Source organism: Panicum virgatum, chromosome 5N (genome assembly GCF_016808335.1).
Source record: "Panicum virgatum strain AP13 chromosome 5N, P.virgatum_v5, whole genome shotgun sequence".
Classification (NCBI taxonomy): Eukaryota; Viridiplantae; Streptophyta; class Magnoliopsida; order Poales; family Poaceae; genus Panicum; species Panicum virgatum.
Window position 1 is genome coordinate 4,651,693 of NC_053149.1, and position 12,720 is coordinate 4,664,412.

Genomic DNA, 12,720 nt, shown 5'->3' on the forward strand with positions numbered 1-12,720 from the left:
TGACATGGCGAGCGAGCGAGGAGTTGCTGTCTTGCTGAGTTTGATGTCGCCGGTCTTTGGTGCTGGCGTCAGCTTGTTTGATGTCAGCGGCATTTGCTTGGTGACCATTTTTGCCATGTGGCCAATAGGTTGCTCACTTACTCAGCTTGATCAGCTGATGACAGAGTGATGACAATGATGATGAGTTGGGATGTGTCATGTGCGTTTCTTAATTTACCACGGAACTTAATTACTGCCTAGAGTTGTGAAAGGATACTGTTAGCGCTACACTTAGGGCCTGTTTAGTTCGTTTTACCTGTAAACGCAAAAAATTTTTGCATGGGAATCTTGCCAATTTGAAGTACTAAATGAAGTCTATTTACAAAACTTTTTGCACAGATGGGTTGTAAATCGCGAGACGAATCTAATGATGCTAATTAATCCATGATTAAGCAATAATTAGTGAATGGTTACTGTAGCATCAATGTTACAAATCATGGATTAAGTAGGCTCATTAGATTCGTCTCGCGATTTACAGCCCAACCATGCAAAAAATTTTGTAAATAGACTTCATTTAATACTTCAAATTAGCAAGATTTCTTTTCACTTTAATGCATTTACGGCTTTTTTGCGTTTACGGGGTAGGAACTAAACAGGGCCTTATGGCTTATTGGCTTTGCAATGCAATTAATAAGCCCTACTCACGTACGGAGCTGTATTATTTTTTGTCTCATTCTTATGTTTTTTTTCCATAAAGAGGATGTCAGAGCACTTGAGTATGTTTTTTTCCCGGTTTGTATGCTCCTTCAATCCTTTGCTATCACTGTCATCTAGAAGTTGTGAGACTACAGTTTGTGTGGAATCATATATATCAGTTACTAAAAGCTATAAAAAAATGGATATGATCTAAAAGAGGATGCTTGTTCCGCAAGCAAGAGAGACAATAAACTCGATATTGGCTGAAATTTAAGTTCAACGCTAGCTAGGCAACCTTATTAGTTACTTGTTGTTGTCAACAATTAATAAAACATCAAACTAAGGCGACACAAGTTTGTCAAAACTCCCTGCGTTTTAAATTGTAGATTATTTGACTTTCTAGATAATAATTTTTATAAAGTATGTATTTTGATATAACATACATCTATGAGCGTAGCAAAATATCATTTGAGACAAGATTTTGGTCGCAGCTTAAAGAGGAAGAAGAATCATTTGAGAAGCAAGTGTCGGCAGCTTGAAGGACTGATGTTGGAGCTATTCTCTAAAGGGGGGGGTGGAACTTCAGAAATAGAGTGACGCTTTAGGAGTTGCAGGTCATGTTGCAACTCGTTTTAAGCTTAGTTCTATGATTCATTGTAGTGTTTGCTATGCGGCCTGTGTGTTGCATTTCTTGTGTTAGCTATGGACTCTCGCTTGTGAGATGCTGAGGCCGGATTTTCCTTAATCTAAAAAAAATGAGCGTAGCAAAATATATGTACTACTCAGCTTATGTCGTGGTCAATTCGTTGAACCTGTCCAGGCCGTCTGGTGGCTCGAGAGAAGATATATGTGTTACAATGGATTAAAACGTTGATGTATTTCTAACCTAAAAAATGTATGAAAATTTGTCTCAAGTCATATATGGATATTTTATGTTATCATTTACCATCATGCCATATAATTTTAGCATAAAATTTTTTTGTGCAAGGAAAAAAAACAGAGAAATCTGACCTAAACAGTAACTGGTTGCGGTCTTGCGGATACAATACAATCGTCGTGCCTTGGGTCCGACGGCGGCGTTTTTTTATATATATTTTTCAAAATCGTTTTTTACAGAAATATATTTTCGGTTTCATAATTTACAGATTTATACCCCTACCACCCCGCTGCGGGGCGGCCGGCCCTCTGCCGCCCTCCTGCCGGGCGGTAGGGACCTTAATGTAAATAAAATTTATTTTTAATCGTAATTTGGCCCCTGGGGGAGGCTGCCGCCCTGCAGCCGGGCGGCAGGTACCCGCCGCCCGGTGGCGGGGCTGTAGGCCTACCCGCTGCCCGGCAGGGGGGCTGCAGGCCCCTCCCGCAGGTTAAACCTTGACCGTTAGTGCGGCAGTACGACATTAGATGTGGTTTTAAATATTTTAGATAGAAATAAAAACCGTTAGTAAAGTAGATGAATATGAAAATTATAACTTAGCAATTCATACACATACGCAACTGAGAACGAAATAGGTGATGTATGAGAACGAAATAACTATAACATGACGACATGTCCATAACAAAAATACAGAAACAACTAGAAGCACCTCCTAACCACCCCGGCCATGTCGACCTCTTTTACGCTGTGCGTGGACGTGGTCTGTAGGGTAGGTGTGTCGGTCTGGAGGCCCTATGTCTCTATCTGGACGTCCGGTGGCCATAGGTGTCTAAAATGGTTTTTCTAAAAACTAATCCTAATTCCACCTAAATTATAATAAAAACAGTACCTAAATCGCTAAAATATCATTACTATTGCATACACTAATTATAGAATTAAACATAAAAAAATTTAGAATGAGAAAATTGAGAAATATTTATTACCTGCGGTTCGGATTCAAAATCCGGCACGCCGCTGCAACTCCCTCCCTCACCCCTCCTCTCTCCCTCCCCTCTCTGGATGTCGTGGGAAACAAATGAGAGGGAAGGGGGAAGCTCAGCCTTTTATATAGGGGGGAAGCCTGCCGCCCCCCTGCCGGGCGGCTGCCTGGCCTACCGCCCCGCCACCAGGCGGTGGGTACCTGCCGTCCGGCTGCCGGGCGGCAGCCTCCCCCAGGGGCCAAAATGCGATTAAAAATAAATTTTATTTATATTAAGGTCCCTACCGCCCGGCAGGAGGGCGGAAGGGGCCGGCCGCCCCGCAGTCGGGCGGTAGGGGTATAAATCTGTAAATTATGAAACCGAAAATATATTTCTATAAAAAACGATTTTAAAAAATATAAAAATAAAAAACGCCCGACGGCGCGGACCTGACTGGGCCCGTGGGCTGTGTACTATGGGCCGACGCGGCAAATGCCGGCCCTGCACTTTCAGGCCTCGTCGTGTTCACAGCCGACCGCGCGTTGCCCGACTTTGGAGTTCGACTGGATCCCCTCACGGCCTCACTAACCCTAACGCGGGCTGCGGGGGTCGCCGGTCACCGTCAGGCGCCCGCGTGCGGCGGGAAGTGGCAGGCAGGCGCGCGCTGGGCGGCTGCGGTTCGCGGCCTCGCGGGCAGGCGTGCGACGGGGCCGGGCGCCGGGCGGCTACGGACGGGAAGACACCGTGCGCGGCAGCCGGCAGGAGACGGCGGGCGGTTGCGGGGCGCGCCGACCGACCGCGCGGGCAGGTGAAACCGTGGAGGCACGGCGGTTCGGCGAAGGCAAGCTCCATCCTCCACTGCTCCAAGCAGACAAGCAACCAGGTACTCATGTCACATCGCTATGTGCTCTGCTAGAATTCTTCTCAACTGACATTTGCTTGTTACAATTGCTTAGGGTTTACCACCTTAGCTATTACGGAATTGTTCAGCTCGCCATTTAGCTTGGATTTACACTTTTACTTGCCCATTGTGAATGTACAACTGTTTCAGTTGTGGTTGAAGGTCAAACTCGAGAACTAGGACTGGCGACTTTATTTTACCTAATTTGAGGCATTATGAAAGTTTGGAGTACCGAATAGGCATACCAAGCAATAAAAAATCCTGGCTACGCTGCTGATTAAATGCATATATATGTATTATACCCACTAACTTCAATTTTTTTTTACAGAAACTATACTGGATACGCCCCTGCTAGGAGGAGATGATTACCGAGAAGCCAACCTGGATACGCCATGAGGGGCTGCAGATCTTCTCCATTGACATCCAGCCCGGCGGCCTCTGCTTCGCCACCGGTGGTGGTGACCAGAAGGTATCGTGTGTGTTTTCTCCCTTGTGAGTGTAAATTTTCACTTGCTCCTTTAACATTTTGCAAGGAAAAAATTCTGATTATTTGGCTTGTCAGTTTCATGCTTAGCCTTTTTAGTGCTAACTTGACATTGTCACTTGTTTACTGTGCTACCTGCTGTTTACTTTTTGATCTAGTGATTTTTCCCAAGTTGAAAGTATTTGAAAGTTAAGTACTGCTAGCAGCTTATGAGGATTCTACTATGTTCTTGGATACATCTTATTGATTAAGGGTAATATTTTAGGTCAACTGGCTATTGGGTTATCTCAGAGATGAGATAACCTTAGATTTGGGTACTGGTAACATTTGAAAACAGGACTTTTGACTGGAATTGTTGTGCAGTCATTGTTGTCTGAAATTAAAATCTTTTAAGGTCGATTCGAGTTATTTGGTCTGTTTTCAGTCCATTTTAATTAGCATGTTGTCATGTGTTAGCGCGGCTCCAGTGTGTGTGTTTTGAGGATTCTAAAAGGAGAGAGAGAGAAAGATATGAAAGGTGCAATACATTGGAGTGGAACTTTCATCCGGTACTATACCAGCACCTGGCGCCCAACTTGCACCCAGTTCCCAGGTTAAAAAGTTATATCCCGCAGCTTCTCCACCTGACATATATGCCATGGCTTTACCTGGCCGAGGAAGCCATCCATCCATCTTGTCGGCATCATGATCACCTGTAGGACACACTTTGTCAGGCAAGTCTGCTAACTATGTTTGTGGTCAGGCCCTCATGTTGGATGCAGAGACAGGGCCTGACATACACCTTGCCAGCCAGGTGCTTGGTTTGGTTTTCATCCAGCGGCGCTATGTACAAGAGAGAGAAGCAAACAGGAACTGTGTTTTTTTTCCTGTTGATGTTTAATTGCTGGTGGGTCTCATGAGTCATGACTAGGTCTGATGTGCCGGACCAATTTTTGCTAAAACAAACTCTGTGATGTAGCCTTGTTTTAGCACTACCTCCTGTTCTAAACAGTGTAAAAAAAGGGTATTAGATGCTCACTTCAGCACGCTGAGCGGAGGGGAGAGCGTCGCCTTGGGGTAAATGCCGATAGCTAGGTTGCTATCGGCTCCTAGCGATGCGCCACCTCCGTCACCTAACCCCTGCGCTCCTCCTCTCGGCGTTGGCTCCCAGGTAAGTGTCCCTCCTTCTCAGCTCTTCCTTTTGCTGCTCCTCTCTCTTCACAAGCTGAGATAGCAAAATTAGTCCATCTCCGATGAAATTGAGAGTACAGGAGAGAAAAGGGATACGTTGCAATCAATTTTTTTTTTTGCCTTGGATTTGTGCAGTGGGTATTTATTTTCGGGGTGGGTGGGTGGGGGCGTCAGATTTGTGGCAGGATTGCCATGGGAGGGGAGCCAGATTTGTGGCAGGATTGCCATGGGAGGGGAGCTCGAGAAGGGTTTTGTTTGAATAAACCCATTCCCTCCCAATCCATGTCGATTGAGTAACTAAATTTCCACCTTAATCCCTCCCAATATGTATGGATTAGGAGGGGATTTGTATGTATCCAAACAACGTGGAAGGATGCGGCCATCCATCTCAACCGGTGAGGTCTTTGATTGCGTTGTTCACAGGAGACACAAAAGAAGATATTTTTTTTCCTTATTGCACCAATTGGCCTTCGTGGATGACTTTATTGGGCTGAAAGGTCCATGGGCTTAGTTGAGCGTTGGTCTGCTTAGTATGGTGATTGCTTCTTGTACCATGTTGATTGCTTGATCTATCCCAGATTTCCACAATTCCAGGATTCAGCCTCGCTACCATGCAAAACACTTAGGCTCCGTTTGGATGTAGATATTGAGCAGCTGGAATTGAATTATGTACCAATACCAAAGCAGACTAATATTGGAAATGGGTTATAATATCAAATCTGCTGTTTGGGTGTAGATGGAATTGGTGGTTGGAATCCAACGAAGTAGCAAATGCCATTCATGTTTGGATGCGCATGTCAAGAAATTGGGAATTGACCTTCTCATCCTCTCCACCCTAGCCATGTCAGAGAAGGTCGCGTCGTCGTCTCGCCGGAGAAAGCCCCGCCGCGCTGCCCTCGCCTCGCCGGAGAATGCCCCGCTGGTCCGGGCCTCCAGGCTGCCGCCGTCGCCGCACTGGTCTGGGCCTCCAGATTGCGGCGGAGGGGCGTGGGGGAGGAGTGGTGCGGCGGAGGGGTGGACCTCGGGGCGGCGGAGCTCACGGCGGAGGGACGCAGGGGGGAAGGAGCGGAGGCGGCGGAGGAGGCCAGGAGGGGCGCTGGCCGCGAGGAAGATGAGTAGGAGGAGGGAGCGCCGGCCGCGAGGATGATGGGGATCTGGGCGTCGGTCGCGAGGAAGAAGGGGGCGCCGGTCGTGAGAAGGGGCGCCCGGCCGCAAGAAATAAGGGAGCACCGGCCGGGTGGGAGATTGACCGTGGGGGGAGCTCGACGGCGGCATCCATGGCGGGCGAAGCTCGACGGCGGCGTCCATGGCGGGCGAAGCTCGACAGCGGCGTCCATGGCGGGCGAAGCTCGATGGCGCCGTGGGGAGCTCGGGGCGGAGCCGCGACCGTCCTTCTCTGCCGGAGCCGCCGCGCTCTTCCTTCTCCGCCGGAGCCTCCGCACCCCCTCGGGTCGAGCTGCATGTTGGAGGGCGGCGGAGATGCGAGAGAGAGAGAGAGAGAGTGAGAGAGAGAGCTAGAGGAGAGAGCTGCGGGAGTGGGGAGGGCGATTCCGCCCAATACGGAGCTCGGAGGCGGGACATTGCGGGAGGAGGTGTCGCGTGAAGCCGAATACCGTTTGGCATTGGAGCGAATGCCCAGCCAGCAATACCTAGGCCATCCAAACAGCGGAATTGAGGTGCCCCAATGCCAATTCCGAATTCCAGGCTCCAATATGTACATCCAAACGGTACCTTAGGCACTACTAGGTACGCCTAAGCTGTAGGCAGAGGGTCACCGCTTGCTTAGCTGTTAGCGCCTTTTGAACCTTATTCTAACACCCTAATATGGTTTCGCTTACAGCTTACTAGGATTAGCTGTGTGAACTAAACACAAGGCGAAAGGGTGCCTAGCCGGATTGGTTAGGTGTTAGTAGCACTCCTCAGATCCTGAGTTCGACTCCCGATGGGAACGAATTTCAGGCTGAGGTTAAAAAAAATCCCCTCGCCTGCCTACACAAAGCACATGGAAATAGGTCCCGGCTCACCCCGGCCCGCTCTCACACGGGTTACGGTATGGGTTACGGCGCCCCTGTGGAAGGGTGGGGCAGGGGTTCGGGGGTTTTCTCGGCCCGCATGAGAGGTCTTCTTCTTACATTAATTCCCGGGGGGCGGCTTGCCCCTCGCAGGTCGAGTTTTTTTGAACTAAACACAAGGTTTGGCATTGATGTGATGCTTCACCGAGGATGATGGTAGCTGGTTTGTTGAGTGATAATTTAAAATTTAATGTTGGTTTGTTGCAATTTCTTATCCTGTTTGAGTCATATAACTTGTTGTTGACTTGTTACCACTTTTTCCCCCTCTTTTATCTTTTGATAGGTGGCCTTCTCCTTACGAAGTCCCCTTTATTTGCTTCGTTGTTGAAATAGGTTCGAATATGGAGCATGAAATCTGTGGATAAGGATAATGCCAGCGATGATTCCAGCCAAAGATTGCTCGCTACAATGCGTGACCATTTTGGATCAGTAAACTGTGTGAGATGGGCCAAGCATGGCCGCTATCTTGCTTCAGGATCAGATGATCAGGTTATCCTAATTCATGAGAGAAAAGCTGGTTCCGGAACATCTGAGTTTGGTAGTGGAGAACCTCCAGATGTAGAAAATTGGAAGGTTATTATGACTTTAAGAGGGCATACTGCAGATGTGGTAATTATCATCTAAAAAAATTCACTGTGCTATGTTTATGCTCATTCATTGCCTCTTACTATTGCCTATTGTTATCATTACTGTTTAACTATCGAATACCTTTTCCATTTCTTATCCTAAAGTAGGTAGATCTTAGTTGGTCGCCTGATGATTCAACATTGGCTAGCGGCAGCTTGGATAATACCGTTCACATATGGAACATGACCAATGGTATTTGCACCGCAGTCTTGCGAGGGCATTCCAGCTTGGTCAAAGGGGTTACCTGGGATCCTATTGGTTCTTTCATTGCAAGCCAATCAGATGATAAGACTGTCATAATATGGCGGACAAGTGACTGGAGTCTTGCTCACAAGACAGAAGGCCATTGGGCAAAATCTGTATGTCATGTTTGATGATTTTTATTTATTAACTTTATTGTGATCAACATGTCTTGGTTTGCTGAATGTCTTTCTTGCTTTCTTTGTTCCTACAGCTTGGTTCAACATTCTTTAGACGACTTGCTTGGTCACCTTGTGGCCACTTCATAACTACGACTCATGGGTTCCAGAAACCTAGGCATTCAGCACCTGTGCTTGAAAGAGGCGAGTGGTCTGCAACTTTTGACTTTCTAGGGCATAATGCACCTGTTGTGGTGGTTAAGTTTAATAACTCAACGTTCCGCAAGAATTTCTCAAGTGGTCAAGACATAAAGGCTGTGCCAGCTGGATTGTCCAATGGAGCATCAAAGACATCAACAAAAGAACAGCAACCATATAATGTTATTGCTATTGGAAGTCAAGACAGAACTATTACTGTTTGGACGACAGCGAGTGCTCGACCATTATTTGTTGCTAAGCATTTTTTCTCTCAAAGTGTGGTTGATTTATCTTGGTAAGATACTTCCATTATTTCTGTACAGCCAGTATTATCCTGTATGCTCATGCTCATGGTGTGATGGTGATACTGTTCTTTTCCCTGACAGGAGCCCTGATGGTTATTCACTTTTTGCCTGCTCCTTGGATGGATCAGTGGCCAACTTTCACTTTGAAGCAAAGGAGCTTGGATACAGGTTAAGTGACACTGAAATGGATGAATTGAAGAGGAACAGATATGGTGACGTCAGAGGACGCCAATCAAATCTGGCTGAAAGCCCTGCACAGTTGCTGCTAGAACAAGCATCAGCAAAGCAATCAACTGTCAAAAAGGGGGCTTCCATTGTCCAGCCATTTCAAGCACCCCCAAAAGTTGCTGCAGGTGTACCTAACTCAGTTCCTGTTGTGCAAAGTCAGAAAGCTCCTGAAGCTTCACCTGATGATGATAAGAAAACAGCAGATCCCACTTCTGATGATGTAAATAAAGTTAACCGGTTATCTAGTCCAGTGAAACAGAGAGAATACCGGCGTCCTGATGGCCGGAAAAGAATAATCCCAGAGGCAGTTGGATTTCCTTCTAACCAGGATAACGCACCCAACCGTTCTCAAAATCAAGCTGTGGATTTTTCATCTCTGGATCAACGAATGAATGTAAAAAGACCATCTTATGGCAGCAGCAGTAACTGTAATAACTGTGAGGTTAGGGATCGCTCTGGTGTTACAGCAAGGGCTAACATAACTGAGAGTCTTGTTATACAAAAAGCTTCAACTAATGCTGGCAGTGATGGAATGCTGAGTATGGAACACACCGGATCTGTAGTTCCAGGCCCGCTGACCTCCTGCCCTACGCTTTCTATCCATGTACAAAATAAGAATGACAATTTGGATTCTATACCAGCCTGCCTTGAGGCAAAGCCTGTAGAGCGTGCTGCAAGTGATATAATTGGTGTTGGTGATGCCTTTTCAACAAAAGAATCCGAGATAAAGTGTACACGAGGTACAGAAACTCTTTGGTCAGATTGTATCTCTGGAAAGGTTACTGTCTTGGCAGGCAATGCAAATTTCTGGGCTGTTGGTTGTGAAGATGGTTGCCTGCAGGTGAGTAACATCCCCTTTCAAAATTTCTTAATAGATCGATTCTGGGTTTCAATTTGGATGCTACTACTCATACTGAAATAACAATCTGTTATTCTTCAATACTTAAATTTATTTGTTCTGAATTAATTAGGTTTACACAAAATTTGGAAGGCGAGCAATGCCAGCAATGGTGATGGGATCTGCAGCTGTTTTTATAGATGTTGATGACTGCTGGAAGTTGCTTCTTGTCACAAGGAGAGGTTTAATGTACATATGGGACCTTTATAACAGGACCTGCATTTTGCAGGATTCTTTATCTTCTTTGGTTGCATCTCCAGATGAGTCATCTGCAAAAGATGCTGGTAACTATTTTGCATCGAGTCTTCAGTTCTCACGTGCTACCTGAGATGGCTAATCTGAACTTGGTCGCATCTAGATTCTTAGTGTTTGTTGAAATATTTGGCCCTTACTGTCACTTTGTTGACAGGTACAGTAAAGGTTATATCTGTCAAATTCTCAAGATGTGGTTCACCCTTAGTTGTCCTTGCCAGCCGTCATGCTTTTCTTTATGACATGAGCCTAAAGTGCTGGCTAAGGATCGCCGACGATTGTTTTCCAGCATCAAATTTTGCTAGCTCATTTGGTTCCACTCAGGGTGGGGAGCTAGGCAAGTTGCAGATTGATATAGGCAAGTTCATGGCTAGAAAGCCTATTTGGAGCAGGTCAGTGTGCACATTCGATTTCTTTAGTATTATAGGCTTCTGAAAATTGCTTTGGCATGCTACTGTGCTATGTATCCGCCTATCTGGATTTTCTCTAAATCTACTGGTGTGGGTGTTTCTGTTTCAGGGTTACAGACGATGGGTTGCAGACACGCTCCCATTTGGAGACCCAGCTTGCAGCTTCTTTGGCTTTGAAGTCAGCACAGGAGTATCGCCAATGCCTCCTATCTTATGTCCGGTTTTTGGCTAGGTTAGTTCATTATATCTTTTATTTACTTTCCATGTCTATTGATTATCCGTTAGCTTTTAGCATTGTTTTGTTGGTCCTCAGCTCCTTGTTTGAATTGGTTGAGAAAATATGTGACATTGTACATCTTACGAAAATGTTTGCTGAAATGTTTCCTATTCATTGGTCATTTTTTGCATGCAGAGAAGCAGATGAATCTCGTCTACGTGAAGTTTGTGAGGGCTTCCTAGGTCCTCCAGTGGGCATGGCTGGTTCTGTGTCATCTATGGATCCCAAAAATCCTGTGTGGGATCCTGATGTTCTTGTAAGTTTTCTTTTCCTTGGGCCTTGGCCATTTGCATACTAGACTTGTCCACTTACATTTTTTCCACAAAAATGACTTCAGATTTGTCACAAGTAGCTAGTGTCCTTCCTAAGTAACCATGAGGCTTCATGAACTATAAATAGATAGAACTTGTTCTCATGTTTCCTAGTTGACACATGATGTTCCAGTCAGTAAACAAACTGATGGCAATTCCACAGGGAATGAAGAAGCACAAACTTCTTAAAGAAGATATACTTCCTTCCATGGCATCAAACCGGAAAGTCCAGCGGCTGCTCAATGAGTTCATGGACCTCCTGTCAGAGTATGAAGCTGCCGAGACCAAAGCTGACCTGATGGATGTCACACCGACACCACAGCCCACAACATAAGCTAGTAACAAGGTGATGCAGCCCGCAACAGAAGCCAGTGACAAGGTGATGAAGCCCACAACAGAAGGCAATGACAAGGTGACTGAGCATGTGATAACCTCGTAGTTACCCTGGTATCCTCCAGTCTGGTTGCTGGAGGCTTACTGAGTTACTGACTCCCTACCCCCCGCGGTATGTATGATAGGATAGTTTGGCACAGATACAATGTGTCTATTTCGAGAAGTGCTTATATTAGTCAGTTGTGCATGTAGCTGGTAGATTGTTTAGCAGGGCGACCTCGGGCTAAAACTGATTCCGAACCCATTAGATGTAACGCTGAGTGTAACAGTAGAAAAGGGCGTGAGGTTGCGTAGTGATCATTGTGTAACAGTAATCTGTAAAAGGCCGTATAAGTTCATTTCCTTTTTAGTTTCAGGGCAATTCTGGCCTTGATGGCTTTTAGTTCAGGCTGTTTGTTTTTCATTTTGTCGAAAATTTTGCTTTGTCATGGTTCGTAGCAGCTTGTAAAAAGATGCAGCAAGTACAAAGCAGAAGAGCATAGGATTGTTCAGGCATGGACGTGAAACTGTAGCTGTTGCCTGTTGGTAACTGGATGAATATCGCAACAGGCCTCCGGGCTTCTGGCTCTTGAATATATCTCAGAAACTGATTCAGCCATTTATTCATATCTTGCCATAGGAACTGTGACAAGAGGATTTCACTAATAATGAGGCCTTTTCTGAGCTAGCTGCATATAGTTTGTCTGCACATGGCTAAGCATCAGTGACTGGTGACGGAAGGCGAGAGATTTTCAGGCAGGCGGCGTACGTGAGCGGAGCTGATCTATCCATTAAGTTTACAAGTGCCCCCAAAATTCTAACAGAAGCGTGCCCTTTCACCAGTGGCCATCTTTTTTTTTTTTGAAAAATGCATGGCATCATTTCTGCGTAGGTCTGATCATTTGTCGGGTCGGGTCGGGTCACTTCGGATTTCGGGTCAAAAAATATTGGCCCATGACATGGTCGGGTTGGATCGGATTGGTCTATAATTTTGTGTGTAATTTTCAGATTGGATCGGGTTTTTTTTGAGTTTCGGGTCAAATATTTCGGCCCGTACCCAGCACATCACTTGATCAGGTCGGGTTGGGTTGGGTTTTTTTTCGGGCGAGTCGGGTCGGGTGGCCCATGATCAGGCCTAATTCTGCGCTGTAAATTTCCGAGCTGATCTGACCAGGCGGCTACTTCTTTTTTTTTGTGTTTGCATATATTCTTCATTCTACGCCTCTAGTAGATCAGATGCCACAAGAAGCAACTCTCATCGCCCCCCCCCCTGTCTCGGCCGACGGCGCACCAAGGTGGCTAGCCGCCGCCGCCGGCGGCACGTATGTTGCCTAGCACTTTGGTTTGT

At 46.1% G+C, this 12,720-nt stretch overlaps 1 protein-coding gene across 3 annotated transcripts; it reads left to right on the top strand.

Moving 5' to 3' along the window:
* Positions 1-3,106: 3,106 nt before the first annotated feature.
* Positions 3,107-11,796, top strand: LOC120672452 (protein HIRA-like). 3 transcript variants are annotated; one of them, XM_039952848.1, is made up of 11 exons: positions 3,107-3,391; positions 3,738-3,878; positions 7,469-7,744; positions 7,870-8,121; positions 8,217-8,614; positions 8,706-9,693; positions 9,824-10,034; positions 10,160-10,394; positions 10,522-10,644; positions 10,825-10,945; positions 11,164-11,796. In XM_039952848.1, exons 2-11 carry the CDS (start codon positions 3,771-3,773, stop codon positions 11,332-11,334), a joined length of 2,883 nt encoding a protein of 960 aa, XP_039808782.1. In that variant the 5' UTR covers positions 3,107-3,391; positions 3,738-3,770; the 3' UTR covers positions 11,335-11,796. The 3 variants fall into 3 exon arrangements, with proteins under 3 accessions (XP_039808782.1, XP_039808783.1, XP_039808784.1); XM_039952849.1 differs by lacking the exons at positions 3,107-3,391; positions 3,738-3,878 and adding an exon at positions 3,894-5,043; XM_039952850.1 differs by lacking the exons at positions 3,107-3,391; positions 3,738-3,878 and having other exon boundaries at positions 7,603-7,744; positions 7,867-8,121.
* The last annotated feature ends 924 nt before the right edge of the window (positions 11,797-12,720 follow it).